Below are 19,661 nucleotides of genomic sequence, written 5' to 3' on the forward strand. Positions count from 1 at the left end.
TGAGCAGGAATAACATCATTTTTGGCCGTGCTCAGGTAGAAGCCCTGTCAGCAGGTTGCTGTTTCCTGATGAAGAAAGAGCTGAAATACTTTGCTGAGGTCCTGGAAAGTCTGGAGAGCCCCTTTTAGCAATTCTAAAGTTCAGGCTGAGATCCAGCTGATCACATACCTGTTTTTAGCTATAGACTACTCCAATATTAGTCCACATTTAGGTGGGGAATCCTTTAGGTTTTGTTTCTATGATTCCGTACATGACTGATTACAAAGGGTTTTGAGCATCATGCAATTTTTAAAAATGCCTAAATGAGTCTAGAGCAGAAGCTCCATTGTGAATTTGAAGATTGGATTAATTGGGTTCTTTGGGCTTCAGACCAGGTGGAAATGGATCATTCTTGCATGGTGCTGGACAGGGCAGCTGGAGAGAGAATGTGTCATCCATCCCCCCCTTTCATATGTATATCTTATAATGTACACAATTTATTAGTATGGCAGTACCTATGTGTTATTAATAAATAATACACATTTCTGGGGGAGGTGTGCTCCAAAATAGTTTTCCAGCAGGGGCTTGTGCAGGATTGGAAAGGTTTGGAGAGCATTTTTATCTCCATGGGTCAGTGTCAGACATGCACAAGGTCAGCTGAAGTCTCCTCACCAGTGCATCTCAGCCCCTGTGTTCCAGGATCCTGTTCTCAGAGAACAGCCCTTGTTCAGCCCAACAGCTGATTTGTTTCAGAAACACAACAATTTGTGTTTCATTAAGTGGATTATCCAAGTCCCTCAGGAGTGCTCGTCTGAATCATTCAGGATTTTCCCTCAAGAGGAGCAGGAAACCTTTGCCAGGGAAATTGAAATCAATAGAGAGCTGGAGAAAAAGGGAACAGCAAATTGTTGATGGTTTGAAGCATAAGCACTTTGACAGCCCAAAAGATATTTACTCCTACTGAATGCCACATGCAAGTACCCTAGTTGATGGTTTAAAGATGTGACAAGGTTGAGAGGGCAATTAAGTGTCTTAACAAAGTTCAAGAACGAGTCTGTGGAAATCATGATGGAATTTTTTGGCTGGTAATACTCCAAGGGCCATTAAAAGTTGCAAGAAACTATTAAAATGTTCACTAGTTTTGGGCCTCTTGTTAAAATGTTATGTTTTTCTCAGACACTTGAGGGATTGAGAGGATTTTCTCCCCTTTGATGTATTCTATCTGCTCTAGGCTAAAAACACACATCAGAAAATAAACTTTTTTTATATTTAATTTTTAATGACATACAGCTGCTGGAGGGAATCTTTTTTCCCTTTAACGTAGCACAATCCCACCCAGCAAAAGGATCATTTTTATTTTTCACTTTTGTTTTCAGTACTGCTCAGGGACCAGAGAAAGGCATGGTTCAGCATTTCAGCCTGGGCAGACACTTGCAGTCAAATATTTATGGCTTTGAAGTAGAGGTAGATTGGAAAAACACCCATCAGAATGGTTTATCATCACAAACTGCTTCAGTGAAAACAAAAACTCAGTCCCACAGAAATACAATTTGGAATGGTTTTTAAGACACCTTTTCATATTTAAAAAAATCATATTTCATATTATTATTTATCAAATTAAAAACTTCATATTTTTAACTCTGTTTCCAATTACAACAAGTAAAATCACATATCATTTATACTGATGTGAGGTTGCAGTGCTATTGCTGAAATAATTCAAAATTGTCAGTTTATCTTTTAAAAACACTGCAGGAAGCAATTGTTTAACTCTGATGGGAAATATCATCAGAAGGATTAGAAAAGATCAAAGAAATACTCAGTTAACCAATTAAACTAATGGTTTGTTCCAAAATATTTAAATTAGACTGGATTTTTTTTTTTTGTGATGTTAAAAACAACTATTCTTATGCAGGGCTAATTTGTTATCAGGCAGAAAGGGAACTTTAAGAAGGAAAGATTTTTAGTAATTACCCTTAATTACTCAAATATTTAAACTATTATTGCATGGCATGGTAGTATGTTCATAACCTCATTAATGTGGAAAGCTGTGAGACGGGCAGACTAATCAAAATACAGAAAATGGTATTAATTGATATCCTGAACTTTGGGGAGGAATTTTCACTTAATTCCCAATGCTGTCTGTAATGTCAAATGGAACATTTTTATATAAACCTTTGAACTTCTATCCAGGCAGGTACCCAAGCATGTAACTGAAATTTGAGCTTTCTCCTTCAGACAGACTTGTTACAATAACAGGGAGCTTCCAGAAGTTTGGAAGTATTAAAAACTAACCTGAAGAGGACGTGTTTATGAAAACACATGGCTGTACCTATGTTTAGCTTGTCAAAGAAACACAAATCTGTGTGATCCTGAGGGAGGATCAGCTTTCCTGCCTCTCTAACCCTGAACTGGGCTTCAGCTCTGAAATCCTCACATGGAGATGAATTTTCCTGTGTTTTAAGCAGTTGAGACAGAAAGAAATCTCTAAACCAGGATTTTTTTTTTCTCCCAGGAGTTTCTAACTGATGCAACTCTAAGGGTGACGAGCAAGGATTGTTTAAGTAGAGCAGCACTTGTCCTGTGACAAAGAGAGAACCTGGGGCTGGCTGTGATGGGTTTGAGCTGAGCCACGGGTGCAGAAGTGACGTTGCTGGCTGATATTCCCTGAGTTATTATCCTGAGTGGATTTGATTTAATGCTTGCTTAGTGTTAGATGGGAGGAAGGTGGGAGATGTAGGATATATTTCAGTTTTGTATCTTGTATTTTGTACTTTTTATAGTAGGCTTATGCATTTAGAGCCCTTCTTGACAGCTCTGCGTGGTTGTTTTAAATCTGATCTTTGCCCTCATCTGACACAAGCTGCTTGCTCTGAGAAACTTGTGTCTTATGCAAGCCACAGGACAAATTCCTGCCCAAATTTCCTAACCAAATTCCTGCCACATCAGTGGGATCCCTGTGTGGAGCACACTGTCATGTTCTGCTCGAGGTGTGCTCCTAGGGCTGTTGAATGAAATTCTTTCTGACAGGAGAAAGTCATGGCCAAACAGCTCAACACGAGGGAAGAGGCCAGTGAAAGAGCAAAGGCTATTTTGGCAGGAAGCTTTGCTGAGAGTAGAAGAATTCCCCGTGAAAAGCTGTTTTTATTAAAATTCTGTATGTAAGCATTAACTGGAGTAAAGCTGTATATTTGGAAGAAATTTCCTGGTTGTTAGACATGATTGATTATTACTGGAGCTTCTTTTCAGCCACTTGGACTGAGTGCAAAGGCCAGGGAATGTTCTCTTTACTGGCAGCCTGTCAGCTCATGCCCTCAGTCCCATTTTTCCCTGATCACATCAGAGATTAATCCCCACAGCTCAGAGGGAGAGCCCTTCCTAGGCATCCTTCTTCTCTTTGGCCTCCTCATACTGTGATGTTTGTCTGTGCACATTTCTCAGTACTGAAGAGAATTCTTGAGGTGAAACCTTATCACAGCCATTGATAGAATATTAGAAACAAACCTTAATGTGTTTGGAAGGAGGCACGTGCTGGGAAGAAGGCAAACATTCAGCAATGGGAGGAAGCAGGGAGGAGGAACAGATTAAAGACAGCAGGCAGAAGCCAGGGAGTGTTGGCAGAACTGTGATAAATCCTCTGAATCCCAAATAATCGTGGCTGCTCCATTTTAGAAATTTGTCTGACGTACAGATGGGCTTTTTGCAAAGTCCTTCTCTCTTCCATGGGTAGCACTGAAATCCATGCCCAGAATTCCACGTATTTCCAATGGGCGGTGTGAGGAAGGGCTGGGGCTCAGGTGCTGATGATACCTGAGACCTTTTCATGTCTGGTTTTCCATGGCTGCATTCAGGTCTGTGCTCTGGGCTCATCCTGCCTGCATAGTTTGGATTTTGGGATAAAAATGTCTCCTAAACCTTGTGAATGACTTGGCAGCACTCAGGAATTGGCTGATGGAGGGCAGTTGGTGGCACAGTCATCAGCACAGTCACTATTTATATCCATTTATCTCCATTAGGAGATCATTTGTTTGAGCCTCTTCAACTTGATTTGGGTTTTGCTCCCACTTGGAGCCCAGTTGTGAGCAGATACTATCGACCTCTTTGGAGCAGTTAATACCTTAATGAGCCAGAGATTTTAATGACTTTTTTTTTTTTTTTTTTCAGAAGCTTAAACTATTAATTTAACATCAAAGGATGTGTTAATAACAAGACAAAGTAAATGCTTTTAACAGTAGTGACAGATGATGTTCCTGTTTATTTAGTAATACCAAAGGCAAATCACCCCAACAAACTGAAAGCTCTAATTGTGAGATCTTATCAGAGTAATTGCCATTTTTCTGAGATCATACTACCAGTGGAAAGTGAATAGGGCTTTTTTTTCTCATTTTCATAACTCTGAAAAATACAGGGCACTAACTGCTTGCACAGGGCACTGCAATCTTCTGGTGCCTGATAAGCCTGAACCTTGCCAAGAGGCAGCTATTGCTCTGTAATCTGCAATTTCCTATTTCTCCTTGGTTATCTGATATGGGAGGGAATTTTTTTTTTTTCAAAGCAGAATGAAAGCTTTTCACACTGGGTAGGTTTGGATAATTGTTTTTGAAGGTAACGACTTTGTGCAAAACGTGTTACTGAAAGGAATTCTGTCACTTTCCTCCCCTAAGTTATCAATATGGAAAGGTGTTCTTGTATCCTACACAACAATCCTGTGTTCTGGACTTGTACTGAAATGGACCCTGACATGGAAATAGAAACATGAATTGTGAATTATCTTCATTCTATAAAAACCTGGGCTGCTTCTGTAGCTTCTGAAAAATTATTCATTATTTTCCTGACTTTTTTTATCTGCATAAGTAGAAAATAATTCCCTGCAGCCTTGTTGCGTGAAAAACTTGATTCACCAAGTGAAAAGTGGTTTTCATTTCTCTCAAGTTATCTAAAAATGAAAGTAGAAATTATTTTATTCTATCTATTTATAAAAATGCTTGGTTCCAGAATTTAAAGAATTAGTTTGTATCTCCTTAATCATTGTTTGGCAAAATTGAACATGGCTGCTAAAGTTCTCCAGCTACATAAAATTCATCAATGGCTTTTGTTATCTCTAGGTTAAGAAGGCCTCTTAGTAAAGCTGATATTACAGCTGGGTCCCAGTTTAGGAGAGCCCTAAACATGAACTTCAGTTTTTGGCAAATCCTTTCCATCAATGTTTGATCAGTGCTGGGCTGTGACACAAAACTTTAAATAGCAGGAATCTGCCAGAAGGACATAATGAGCTGCTCTCATTGCCTTTGAAGCCTGAGCAGGTTTTGTTGATGTGTTGATGATGCAGGATCAGAACTTTCCATGTAAATCCTAATGGTGATGTTTAGTAGTGGATGGTGGTGATGCCACAGCTTTCATCACTATTTTCCTTAAAGATCTGCCTTTTTAATCTCTGTAAAACTGTGTGGTGTTATCCAATCTGCATTATACGGACCCTGCTTTTTTACAGGGACGTTTTATCTTGCTAATTATTGCCCATAAATGTCTGTAAACACACACCCATACATACATTTTTTGCAGGTATTATTGACAGCACACAGGTGGAACAGAGGCAGGTGGTAGCTGTGACTGGGGATGGAACCAACGATGGACCTGCACTTAAAAAAGCTGATGTTGGCTTTGCAATGGTATAATCTTGATGTTTGTGCCACTATGAATTTGCTGTAAGGGCTTTTCCATACATTGAATGTGAAGTTCCTTAGTTATTACTTGTCAGTGAAGGAATATATTGGTGGGAATGAGTTATGTTGACTCAGAATCTTTTAATTCACTTGGATTCACTGGCATTGCTTGTTTTGATACTTCTTCAGGATTTTATCTAATTAATTATTGGCTTTATGCAGAATCCTGTGCCCATACAGAAAAAGGAACTTTTTTCTTCACAACACTGGAGTTCTCTTTTGCTGTGTTAAAATCCACCACTAACTGGAAAGGTGTCTTCCATGTGTACTCTGATTATATATAAAGACACATAATTCTCATTTTTGTTACCCATTCTGTTCACGGATAATAAAACCATCATCAATGACAAAAATACCTCAGATAATCAGCAGTCTTGAGGTTGATAAAACACTCAGAGCCATCACCACATGAACTCCTCTGCTCTCTGTCAATTCCCTTTTCTGCGGCCTAATTCATATAAAAACCAGGCCAAATTAGCGAAATTCCAGGAAATATAAAAAGCTGTGGGCTTTGACTATAGTGATTTGTGCTGTCCAGCAGGGAATCTCATTCCCAACCCCTTTCCCCAGGGCATCGCGGGCACAGACGTGGCCAAGGAGGCCTCGGACATCATCCTGACGGACGACAACTTCAGCAGCATCGTCAAGGCCGTCATGTGGGGCCGCAACGTCTACGACAGCATCTCCAAGTTCCTGCAGTTCCAGCTCACTGTCAACATCGTGGCCGTCATCGTGGCCTTCACCGGTGCCTGCATCACCCAGGTGAGCAATTCCTGCTGGGATCCTGCTGAAATCCTGCCGCGATCCCGCCACGATCCCAGTGGATGGGGCCTTGCATTTGACTCCTGCTTGGCACACAGCAAGTAAACTGATGCCTTTTCCTTGGTCCTAAAATGAAGAGCTAGGCATGGTTAAGGGTTAAAGGGGTTTTAACTTGGTATTTAAAAAGGATTTTTGTGGTGTGACACTTCACCAAGGTGGAGCACGCTGAAATGTGTACACACGATAGATCGCGTATGCAATTTTATAGACCTTGCAAATTAGCATATCTACAAAGATGCCCCAATGAGATGCTTGAGTGAATAGTGTGGTATCTTTTTATCTTGAAGTATTCCTGGCTGGGCTTAATCTTAGTTTACAGGATGTATTTGAGAGGAGACCTTGGTTTTTCAAGATAGAGTAGGACTTTCTGGCCTCTAACTGTGAGGCCTTTAGGATATTTGGTTTTCTGGCTTAACAGAATATCAGGACTATGCTAAGTTATCAGACTTGAGGAATTACAAGTATGCATGCTAAGGGCACTGAGAATACATAAAAGGTATACAAAGAAAAGACAATAAATTGTCGTGGGGGGGGTATCAAAAGCTTTGGAAATTCTCCAGAGCATTCCAAGGATCAGGCTGCTGAGGGTTAAAGAGCTGCTGACATCAGGCTGGATTAATCCATCTTTTTCCCCAAAGGAACTCACTTTTAGGAGCTGTTTTGCCTCCCTCAGTGTTGTCATCCCTGAGCCTGTGATGGTCAAACTGAAAGCACCATGGGTTGGGAAAGGAGCAGGTTATGTGAATTTGCCTTTTCCTCTCAGAATACCTTACCAATAAATACATATTTTTTAATGCATTGTGGAATGAGGTTATTTTCAAGACAGCAGTGCTGACCCACGGAAGTAACCCCAATTTTTGACTGATAAAATTATTTTGTTGCTTTCAGGCAGTTATTTTTAATTCCAGATGCAGATGACAAACTAATTAAATGACACATAGAGTTGGACTTAGACCTCTCTTTCTTGCACCCCATTAATCCCTCATTGCAATCCTGGTGCAGATGCAACATATCCAGGTCATTTGCAAGAAACATATCTCAGAGCAAACTTTTTTTTTCTCAAATAATAATTTTTTGGGCAATAAAATTGCATTTTTTTTCCTCTAGAGAGTAAACAGGATATATGCAGTACAGTGCAAGGTTTTTGTTTTAATGAGAAAATAACAAAATGTGGTTTTTAGTTCTGCCAGTCCCTAAAATAATGTATACTTTTGATGCTGCAGACAGGTGCTGTCACAGTGTGCCTCCCTGGATTGGGATGCACTGTGGGAAAGCTGATGCTTCCCTCATGGTACATCACCCAGATGCCCATACCTGTTTCAGCAGGTACATTTCATCCCAGGCACACCTGAGCAAAGCAATGAATAAGTCATCAGCTCTGCTCCAGGCTAAACTTACATTGGAATCATGGAATTGATCCTTGCAACCAGAAACCCAGGCACCTTAACAAACCCATGAGGTCAAACTTCTCCTGTGCCCTGGCTGACATTCAGAGGCCTTGGAGGTCCCTTCTCGTCACCACTGAGCCTGTGCTGAGGGACAAAATTTGTGGTGTTGCAGCAAAGTTGGATAAATTTCCCTTTGGAAATATTTCCCAGCATATTGAGGAAATGCCCAGCTGTGAAATGATTGTTGCTGGTAACACAGGGATGAGGACTGAAACTCTGGGAGGTTTTTACACGTGGTACAAACCCAGCCAGAGCAAGGTGCTGACAGCAGCACCATCACTGGAACTGATTTTATTGACAATCAGTGTCTGGCTAGAAACATTTGTTTAAGGTGAAATTTCTTGTCAATGCTCAGCATTTCTTCAATTTTTTGTGGGAGCACAAAGGGAAACATTCTATTTGTTAACCAAATATTTTTTGATCCCTGAGGAGGTTAAACATTGCTGGATCAGTGCAAGGACTATTTTACTGAAGTCTAGGTGGATGTGAAGTGCATTCGCAGTACAAGTATAATCTCCTTTTAATGCTGGAGCTTTTTTCATCCTTTGAATCATTCCTTTGGCTTCTACAAGGGTTTGGATCAGGCCCAGTGCATTTCTCTTGCCCCTGAGATCTGTGACACCATCCCTCAGCCTTTTGTCCCTGCTCACAGGTTTTAGTGGACACCTCCTGGAACTCCTGGGTTGCTTAGCAGATTCTTGTGCAATTCCTTAATTTGGCAGGAAAGGTGCAAACCCAAAGGAAAGGGGTGGGGGAAGATGAAGTGGAAATGGAAGCAGAAAGGCAGCACTTCTGTCCTTTGCCACTGTTTACACTCAGTGTGAATAATCTCGAGCTGCTCCTGGTTCTGTCTCATTCAAGAAGGATTTTGCCTCACAAATGCGCGTTATTGTGTTAGGCTTTGACTCCAGCCAGCCAAAGGACATTCTGTTTGGCTTGAAAGCTTTGCTAAAAATTGCACTTGGGAACATGCTGTACCCTCTGGTTGCTATGAAAATAGCTCCAGCACAAAGTGCAGGACTCTCCCAAAAAAATCCTGCCTACAACAGTCTAGGTGCACACATGTGCATCCAAATCTGCAGAACTGTGCACAGGTCTGACTGAAAGATTTTGACTAAAATGTTTTCGTCCTTAACAAACAAACAAACAAACAAACAAACAGAGCTTAAATCTATAGTTTCCAAAAGGCAGCACAGCTTTCTATGACCTTCAAAGTGAAAAAAAAAAAAAGTCCACACTGAACTGAGTTTTCCTTTGATTTAGGTGATTAAGTCTTTCTCTGACACACAGAATGTAATTTCAGTCCATCATTAAGATTCAGGTTAATGAACATTACACAGGCTATTCTTTTGGTGACATCTCATATCTAGAATGAGAAAAATTCTCTGTATGTAATAATATTTGTTCTGTTCTTCCTCATGCCACCTATCAAGGAATCTGTTCTGCAGTTTGGAACCAGCACACTCACCTACTTTTTTTGGTTTGTGCTTAAAGGAAGTGCAAATATAATAAAATCTTTGATTGGAATAATCTTTTTTTTTTTTATATATATACTTGGCTTGTGTTTTGCAACATAATGGGCTTAATTCTATTCAGTCTTGATCCTGCACTTGCTCTGGTGTACATGTAAATATGAGGATGTGGTCATCTCCCTGCAGGACTGCAAGTGAAACCACTGCAATTCTGTATTAATGAATTAATTAATGACTGTGTGAGTGTGGTGGGAGTGCAGCCAGCCCTCCAAGGGGCACCCAGAGAGTGCATTGCCCACGCAGGAGATGATTTGTTTGGTCCAGGGCACCCTGGGAGGCTTAAGAAAAACGTTAGGCAGAACCTGGGAACATTAGTGGCCATTTTAATAATCTGCTGCTTTTTTCCTCAAGTAGATTACTGAAGTGAAGGTCCTTGCCAATTCCACTTCAGGGAACTGCTGCTTAGTTTAATTCTGTTAATTTTAAGCAAATATAATTTTATTTTTCATCTACCCAATGCCTGCTTCAAGAAGATGCTGTTGTTAGAGAATATCTAGCATATCTGCGATTTCTGTTTTGTTCTGGTTTGCTGTTTCAGGGGATAGTGATGTGTACAAAATGCTCTGTACTGCTCCAGTGCCAGATAAAGCTTATGCAGGACAAACTGGGCTGTCAAAGAACTTATGCACAGGACCAATGTTTCTCTTGTCTCCCCTGGCTCCCAGCACGAAGTCATGTTAAGGTGACAGCAACCATATTCTAAGCAGCATGAGAATTACAGATCCAGTGTCACCTGCTGACAAGCTTAGCACAGCTGCTGCCACAACCACCCCTCCAAGGGATCTCACTTACACGGGGCCCTGTTTCAGTTTACAGCTGCTCAATCTATAAGCCACAAGATCTGAATTTGCAGCTAATAATGAAGTTCTGTGTTGTGAGTCTGTAATTACGTAAGGCGCTCTGAGATCTGGGTCAACCAGGAAAGCAGAGCTTGGAGAAGTCTCTGGTGGGAAGCTGACTCAGGAGCCCTCAGTCTGGGGTGCAGGGGTGGTTTTAGCTCTGTGTCTGTGTGTGCACAGACCCCAGAGGAGTTCTCACCTCTGGTTACTCCCAGAGAGGTTTGTGTGGCTCAGTGCAGCTGAGCTGGGCTCATTCACCTTATTTTTAATTAATCTAACTCAGTTCCCTTCTTGCTGCCTTCCTCTTGCTGTGGTGCCCATTGCACACTTTTAGTGTGGTCAGGGTGTGGTGGTCTTGACCAGTTTGTGTAGAATTGTTCTTTCTCTTCTGCAGCCAGTGCCTCAGCTTCAACCCATCGTTTGTTTTTCCAGTGGATTTATGAGCTACAAACTTTTATATTCTGACTTCATTCTCTGAATAACAGTTTTGCAGAGCCCCTGATTGATGCAGTGAGGGTGGTTCTTTGGAGCTCTGCCTACGATTCTTGTGAGTTTTGTGCTTGCAGTGAGTCACTGCTCCACATCTCTGCGTGTCCTGTAGAGCCCTGTATGGGCTCACCCTGCTCCCTGTCCCCAAAAAACACACAGCACTCAGAGGATATCAGCTCATTACATTTGGAGCTGTCCAGAGTGATCTGGCTATGAACAAAATGAAGATTTCAAAATGCAGCTCAGTCAAATGGAAACAGACTTTAACTGGAGCCATGAAGCAAGAGGGTTTCTCTCCGTGCCAGGTTCGGTCTGTGGCTCCAACTGTTGAGGCAATTGTAACTCTTCAAAAGGGTTGCACTGAAGACAAAGGCTGTGTTTTAACATTTTACATTCAAATTATTATTCTTGCACTTTGAGAGAGACTTAGTGTTTTAGCAGACATTAGGAGCTGAAAACAGTGACTCCATAGGACAGTATGTTTGGAAAATTAAATGTTAATTAAAAGGCACTGTAGCAATGAACTGCTGCATGAATCACTGATTGTTTTTACAGATCTTGTTCAAAAAAATGAGGATGATCTATACTTACATGTAAAAGGGAGTAATTTATGTGGTTATAATGTTTTACTGCAGAACTGTACTTGGCAAATTCTAAAATAATAGCACAGGCAAACTTGAAAAAGCTGTAATATAAAATCAAAGTCTGAACTGTTTAGCTTTGTTTTGGCAAGGCATGGGAATGGAATTGAGGATGCCACTTCCATACAATTAGCAGACAGTGTGATCTAGCAGCACAGGGACTTTTTTTTTGCAATAATGTATAGAAAGGTAACTCCCAGAAATGCTCATTTTTACGAATCCCTGCATGTGTTCTGTGGCAAACGGGAGTAAAGAGGTAAGGGTGAAAATACCTTTTTGTTCCCTTGCAGCTTGTCATCTAAATCAAAAGTAACAAGCTCTAAAATTTGTGAGGCTCTGCATGTCACAAAAGATTTGTAGTTTATTTCCAGCCTTTGGCAATTTGTACTTTTAAGTGTTTCCAAGATGAAGTGTAACATCACTTGATTTAAGGGACATTTTCCTTTTACCTCTAGGCCAAGGCTAACCTATTCCAAGGTCAAGTGAAAGGAATTTGATGAATAAGTGGTGATTTTGGGTGGTTCACATCCCCAAAGTTTTCAGAAAGAGAATTCAGAATTATTGGCCAGTCAGTTAGTGGCTAAAACACAAAGCAAAAAAGGTTGATTTGCATCCCACTTGCATAAGTGACTCAAATCTGCAGTGGAAGCCTAAGCTCCTTAGCTGATATGTATTTTCCTCAGTTTCCACCAACTAATCAGAAATCAGATAGAGTTACAGTGGAAATTTCATTCCACTGCCTGCCCAGGCTAATGTGTATTTAATGTTTTGGCTTCAGCCTGGAATGAGCTCTCACACTCCACTGAGCAGTGTAGCACTGCCAATAATAGATAATTATTAGGGGCACCACAGCCACCCAAGGTGATTGGCAGTGTGAAATGGTGAGAACATGTTGTTGCCAAAACTGATGACTGCCAATTACAGTTGTGTGATTTAGAGACTGAAATACCCTGCCTTTTCTGTTCTGCTGGGAATATGGCAGGCTCTGATAGACACCTGAATCTCTCACTCCATCTATTAAATCTAACAGGAAAATTTGGTTTTATTGACAGAGAATTCAGCGTGTGAAGTGGAAATTGAGTTTTTGTAACAGATCAAAGCAGAGAAGCTTGCTCAAACTTATTAATGAGACAGGCAAAAACATGATAAGGAAAATTCTTCAGCAGAAAAGATGTTTTCCTTTTTATCTGTGTCCCATTGAGGGTCTGTGAGCCCCAGCCACAAACTGCTTTTTACTGCAGGCGCTGTCTTTGTTGGAGCCATTAGTGTTAATAAAAATGAATGAAGTCTCGATTTGGGATGAAGTTTCTCCTGATCACCTTTAGTTTTTTAGCCACCTCTAAAGACAAAGACATTTCCTGTTTCTGCAGCTGCATTTCAAATGAGTGAGCTGAGCTCTCCAGATAAGCCCAGTTAATGCAACCCATAACCAAGAGGTCAAGAATCCATTAATGCTAATTGTCCTCCTTGCCATGATGAACCCAACCTGTAAGACTGAGAAACAGGAGGTTGCTTTTCTCCATCCCTTTGAATAAGCCAAAATTTATTTTTTTAAATAAATCAAATGCATCAAAATCTGTGTAAATGTATTAAAAATGTGTTTTTAAGGGGAAATAATATTTTATCTCAAGGGGGAGTTCAAATCTAAACCAGATCCTCAAGAGACCAAAGCACTTACCCTTGTTTGCTATCAGTCCTTAGGATACTGAATGCATGTTCTTTTATGGTATTTCACTAAAAATTAACATTTAACCCTTTGAAGAAATGGGCAGAGTTCTCAGGGAGTTTTGTTGGCTTTGCTTTGGTTTGTATCCTGTCCTCTACATTGTTTTGGCTTCATTGCTGCAGCACCATGGCAATGAAATACATAAAAATAGTGCTCCCTCTCCCAGCTTTCACAGGGCAGAGTAACTCAATTTCACGATGAAATTTGTCATGTTGATGTCTTATTACTTTGGTGATTCTTTTTTCCCTTATAAAAATGATCTGTTTGGAACAGGAAGCAGACCTTGCTAATGCTGCCTGTTTTATTCAGTCTAAAGGCACAGGAGTTTGGTTTTTTTGTTTTTCCTTCCCTGCTCCTTGAAACATTTCTCTCTCTTCACAGCTGCCCCAGTGAGTTACATATCAAAACTTTGTTAAGGGTTGTCCAGCATCCTCCTGAGATTTGTGTAACTTTGCTTTATTTAGTTAATTTTGGGTTTTTTAAACATGACCTTAAGTCCTCTGTATAATGACCATAGACTTTATGGGATTGTGTGGGGAAAGAGCTCCTTCTAGTGACTGGAGAGCTGCTTCCAAAACCACAGCCTGCATCAAATACCTGTATTTGGTGTTTTTCATTCCATTTCCACAGTGCCAAATATGCTTTCCTTTTAGTAATAAAAGAATAGGTTTTGCCAAACCTATTCTTGCTTTTGTGCATTTGATATAGTTTAATAAATTTCAGATTATTTGTTTATCAAAATATCAGGCTTTTTTTAATGTCACCACTGCTAATGATCTTATTTAAGTGTAATGTATCATGATGTCACCATAATTGTTCCAAACATTTTTAATAATTTAAAACTGTCTCTGAAAAAAAAAAGACAGGTAGGTTTTAGTATAAAGGAAATGTTACTTTTCAATCTGTTTCAATATAATTTTTCTTCCACAAGAGAAACTTGGATTCTCTAGTGATATCTAATTTCAGCTGAAAATTCAAGCACAATGCATGAAGGGAAGGAGAGCATTGCAATAGGTGTTAGAAGGAGTTACTGTCATGCTTGGTATGAGTTTTGGGGTTGCAAATGGTGCTGAATAAATACCTGCAGGGAAATAATTTCTCTCTGCTCAGGTCATTGTGCTCCTGGTCCCGCAGGACCAGGAATGGAAGAAGGGTCCCAGCAACAGAAGAAGTGTCCTCAGTGTGGGGATTTCTGAGCCCCGTGAGAAAAATGAGCCCCCAGCCAGGCTTTTCCTGGGAAATACAAACCTTCTTGATTTTTCCCCTCAGGACTCTCCCCTGAAGGCCGTGCAGATGCTGTGGGTGAACCTGATCATGGACACGTTTGCCTCGCTGGCGCTGGCCACGGAGCCGCCGACCGAGGCGCTGCTGCTGCGCAAGCCCTACGGCCGCAACAAGCCGCTCATCTCCCGCACCATGATGAAGAACATCCTGGGCCACGCCGTCTACCAGCTCACCCTCATCTTCACCCTGCTCTTTGTCGGTGAGAAGCTTGCCCAGACTTGGTGCTCAGCTCACGAGCAGCTGGGTTGTACGGCTGAAGCGTCAAAATGCTTTAAATGTAACGAATTTATGTGTGCTTATTGCCTGCCTTCGTTATCCTTACACTTCTTTTTTGGATATTAGGATAAATTTTTTCACAGAAAGAGTGATAAAGTTCTGAAATGGCTGCCTGGGGAGGTGCTGCAGTCACCATCCCTGGGTGTGTTTAACAAAGCCTGGATGTGGCACTGGGTGCCTGGGTTTAGTTGAGGTGCTGGGGCTGGGTTGGACTCGATGATCTTGAAGGGCTCTTCCAACCCAGTCACTCTGTGATTCTGTGAATCCTGGTTGATGGGATGGGAAGCACAGAAGGTGTCATGTTGTAGTCACTTTCATATATTGTTACCTTGGGAATGGCCTCATTGAGCTTTTTTACCCACATAAAATAGAGGTTTGGGCTTTGGCAAAAGTTTGTATCCAAACACAGCATAGAAGGTTATTCTGTAATAGGAGTGTCCATCCTGCTGCTTCTGTACTGAGATTTCATTGTGAGGCTTGTCGTGGTGAGTAGAGACATGAAAAAAACCCCACAAAACAAACCACAATAAAAATCAAGATCCATTTTACCAAGAGCAAAGTGTTGTCCACAGTGCAGAAATAATGTTGATCTTAAGTGGTATGGAAAGTAAGTAATCAGTGTTAAGTGATACAAAAAACACTCTGCTTTGACATTTAATTTCTGGAATGGATATTAAAAGGGGGTGAAAAGTCTAATTTATTGGATTACTGGATTCTTCTTCAGGCCTTGCTGGCAATGGATGCTTTTTATAGGTTGTATTTTGGAGAGGGCAGGGAAGGAGGAGAAATGTTTCTTGCTGCAGGGAATAGTAGGAGCTAATAATAGATTCTGTTGCTCCACAATAATAACTGAACCGTCTCAAAGGACAGATGATTTTTTCAGCTGGGTATTGTCTTCTGGTCACTTTGCAGTCACTGTTAAATCACATGTGTTGTCTTTCAGGGTTTTTTTTTTCCTTATACACAGACTTCGAGAGAAGATGCAAATGTAAATTTATGATTTTTTTTTGGAGGTTTTTGAGCTCCATTGTGAAAGCCTTGTCCACTTTATAGCCATCTAGCAGCTTATTTGGGATGCTCAGAGGAGGCAATGATCTGTTCACAATGGAATTAAACCAAAAGATTTGCCAGGTTTCTGAGAGAGGTGGTCTCTAACATTGTCAGATTTACAGGGAATTTTGAAAATGTCTGCATTAGATAATTGGAATTTCAGGTTCTCTAAAACAGGTGAAGAAACTCTTGGTAATTCATGTGATATGCATCTTGGAACAAGAACTTCTGTGAACTTGATGGGGAGTTAAAATGGCTTTTTGATGAATTTCATGGTTTAAAATATTTTATACTGAGCCAGATGAAAAGCAAATCAGGTTCCCCCCGCCCCATTCTAATTGCTCCTGTGTGTCTTTGGAAAACTCCTGCATACTTTGAAGGATACATCACAGACAATTTTCTGATAAGCCTTAGCGATAATCTTTTCCTTTCTAAACTCTACAAGGCTCAGATTTACAGTGACACGATGTGCAAAACTCAGTGCCTCCATAATTAAATTTCAAATTAATGAGAATTATTTCTATTTTGCTCAAATAATACTTCCTTTCTTTTGTAGGAGGTTTCTTCAGAGACCAGTGCATCAAGTTTTTTATCTTTTTTATTTTTAGAAATACATTTTGTTTGAACATACAAAACGTAAATGTCTTTGAGACATCAGAAATCCAGAATTCACTGTCTGGTCCTGTCAGGCTGTGGTAAAAAAAAAAAAAACAACTTAACTTTAATTTTTCAAAGCTCACCACATTTTTAGTTACTCATCACAGGTTGTATCTTGCTTTTTGATTGGTCAGATCTATGAGTGAGAGCCAAATTATCAAATTAAACAGCAGTGCCTGCCGCTGCTCAACCCCAAATCTCTTTAAAACCAGGAATACCTGTGTCTTTTGTGACTGATATCCTTCAGTGCTTGGCAGAAGTTACTGGATTAGTAAACAGGTAAAACCTGATGGAAAGTGGTGGCTTCCAACCACTGTAGAAAATTCAAACACTCTGGCAATGACCTTAAGATTTTGTTACACCTGAAAGAATTGAGTGCTTAGAGTAATTCCTACTTGGGTAGGTAAGAGTAGGACTGACAACGTTGCGTAGGTGTGGAGCTGTTAAATAGGAGTCAGCTTTTGCACAGCTTCTTGCTCAGTTGAGATGTGTTCTGCTCATTGGTGCAAGAAAAGTTTTATCTAGAAAAAGCAGACCAAAGAAGGCAACAGGCTGAAGAATACGAGTGGAATATAAATTGGTTTGATTCATTCTAGAGGAAACTTTTATTTTTGTCTTACACCTAGGTGAGAAAATGTTCAAGATTGACAGTGGGAGGAACGCCCCTCTTCACTCTCCTCCTTCCGAGCACTACACCATCATCTTCAACACCTTTGTCATGATGCAGCTTTTCAATGAGATCAACGCCCGCAAGATCCACGGCGAGAGGAACGTCTTCGACGGCATCTTCAGAAACCCCATTTTTTGCACTATTGTCCTGGGCACCTTCGCTATTCAGGTAAAGCTCTGGGCAAGAATCACTTACTGTTCATCACAAATCCACTCAAACCGTTACAAACCCACTCAAAAAAATCAAACACAAGCTTGTTTGGGGCTTTTCTTCTCTGTGTTTTCTTTTTCTTCTTTAATTTTAAATCTAAGTGCTGCAGGAGGCCCATTTAAGTGTAAACCACCTGGTTTAGTGTATTTTCTCAATCAATACAAGTGTTAGTAGTGGAAAATGTTATGTAGCCATGCTAATAAAATAGAAATTTTGATCCTTATAACTGGGTTAATTCTTAGATTAATCTTAACATGCACAATAATAACAGCCATCATTGATATTGTAACTGGTTTTTAAAGAAGAAATTGTTTAACAGCATACCAACAAAGCATTTTATAATTATCTATTACTCCTTGAAAAGAAAAATATACCTTCAAACAGCTGATGCTGAACTGTTCTTCTGTTCAATGACACTGCCCAATGCTGCTCAGTATTCCAAGCAATGATGCCCCTGGATTGTGATTCCTCATGTTCCTCTCCTGAGTCTGCTGTCCCATCACAAGTGAACATGATCACAGTAATACACATTTTCCCCAAACTTTTCTTCTGTAAGAATTCCCCCTTCTGCTCCTGCATCCGTACGTTTGCTGGCATCCATCCTGTGCTTGATAATATTTGATATTATAATTTAGAAATCTATTTTTATCTTGTCGTTATTGCTCAGCTCTGCAGTGGCAGCTCAGCATTGGCACCTCTCTCCTGGGAGGAGGAAGGAGGAAGAAAGAGCAGTTTGAGCTTGGGCTACAGTGATTTAAAAAGGGAAACTCCTCAATAAACTTAACATTGGAAGAAGGGCTGCAGTGATAGGAGCAGACCTTCACAGTAATGGTCTTTAACATCTAATTCAAAATTATGGGTTTACAACTTGGACAATTTAAATCTCTGGATGTGATTTAAGGTCCCCAATTTTGCAGCAGCAATATTAACAAGAAATATCAATTATATCTCATTTTCAGTTAGCAAAACCTTCTCAGTCTGCTCAGACTCTGTGTTGTCATCCTGCTGAAGGTGTGGGGTTCTGCCACCCCCTTCCTTCAACAGATCTAGAGTTTTCTGTACCCTCTGTCTCTCCATGATGCACATCTGCAAATACACAAGAAAACGTTACTCAGAGGGAAAAGCCTCTCTTGCAATGGACATTCCAAAATGAACTGGATCAGGGTCAATAAACCAGGAGCTGGGAGAGCACATGGGGACTGTCCTGTTCTCTTTCCTGACCATTCATATCTGACCACTGTTAAATATGAGGCTGAGGAACTTCAGTCTGAACTGCTATTTCTTTTTCTCACCTTTAATTGGCCATGCAGAAGTTTGTGGGTTTCTTTGGGACCAGAATTATGCAGCTTTTTTTTTGTTTTTTGTTTTTTTGTTTTTTTTTTTAATCTGGCTGTGTTTGTTTTGGTTTTGTTGCCTTTTCCCCCTGAAAAATTGACCCCTTTTCCCTCGTGCTTCTCTTTGTAGATAGTAATTGTCCAGTTTGGAGGAAAACCGTTCAGCTGTTCTCCCCTGCAGCTGGACCAGTGGATGTGGTGTGTATTTATTGGATTAGGAGAGCTGGTGTGGGGTCAGGTAAGCATTAAGGAAGCTGCACATTCAAAGGTGTGATATTGTTGATATTCCTGTGATTTCCTCTCTCAGTGCCCAGTGCAGCCCTCACTGAAACCCAAGGTGCTCTCTGAGAGCTTCAAGGAGAGATTTATTAGTAAGGATAGTTTATCCCTCTGTTCCTTTGGGGCTTTTTTGTTAATTATCAAATCTTTCCTTTCTAGCAGGGTGTGCTATCACCAGGGCCATCTTCAGTTAGGCTGCTTTGTGAAAGATGTTGAGTCACAACTTCAGTCTTTTAGTCACAAAAAAGTGCTGCAAAGGCAAATGCACTGTGACCTTCCCTGGAATAGAATTCATCCTGTAGGATGTGGCAAAGTTTTGGGGCTGAAATGAAGTTCCAGTTCTAGGTCAACCAACTCATTCCCTTGCTGAAATTGTCATTCCGGCTACTGTCATAGGAAAAATACCAGTGCCTTCAAAATATTTCTGCTGTGATTCTCCATCCACATAATTCTGTGAGAAGGATGGAAGAGGGAGTGCAAAAAAAAAGAAAAAAAATGTTTGCCTTTAATAGTTGTAGAAAATGGCAGTTAAATTAACATGTCCTTTTCAATTTCTGCCATACCCTCTATCATCAATGGCTAATATAGAATTATGTATTGATGAATAAACAAATGTCAATGAGATGATGTTAAATAAATTGGGATTGACTCTCTGGAAGTGATGTACACACACACAATCAGTATTGTTAACATTATAAATTGTTT

General features: G+C 40.4%; 1 protein-coding gene across 7 annotated transcripts in view; it reads left to right on the top strand.

Moving 5' to 3' along the window:
- Positions 1-19,661, top strand: part of ATP2B2 (ATPase plasma membrane Ca2+ transporting 2) — a 397,274-nt gene that overhangs the window by 354,157 nt on the left and 23,456 nt on the right. For all 7 annotated transcript variants that reach the window (XR_005258393.1, XM_038149263.1, XM_038149261.1 and 4 more), the window contains 5 exons: positions 5,539-5,645; positions 6,270-6,461; positions 14,466-14,679; positions 17,090-17,301; positions 18,808-18,915. Coding sequence is in view for 6 of the 7 variants with exons in the window: in XM_038149263.1 (XP_038005191.1) it covers positions 5,539-5,645; positions 6,270-6,461; positions 14,466-14,679; positions 17,090-17,301; positions 18,808-18,915 (833 nt within the window). In the remaining variant the exon portion in view is untranslated. The remainder of the gene's footprint in view (positions 1-5,538; positions 5,646-6,269; positions 6,462-14,465; positions 14,680-17,089; positions 17,302-18,807; positions 18,916-19,661) is intronic.

This window comes from Motacilla alba, chromosome 12 (genome assembly GCF_015832195.1).
Source record: "Motacilla alba alba isolate MOTALB_02 chromosome 12, Motacilla_alba_V1.0_pri, whole genome shotgun sequence".
Taxonomy (NCBI): Eukaryota; Metazoa; Chordata; class Aves; order Passeriformes; family Motacillidae; genus Motacilla; species Motacilla alba.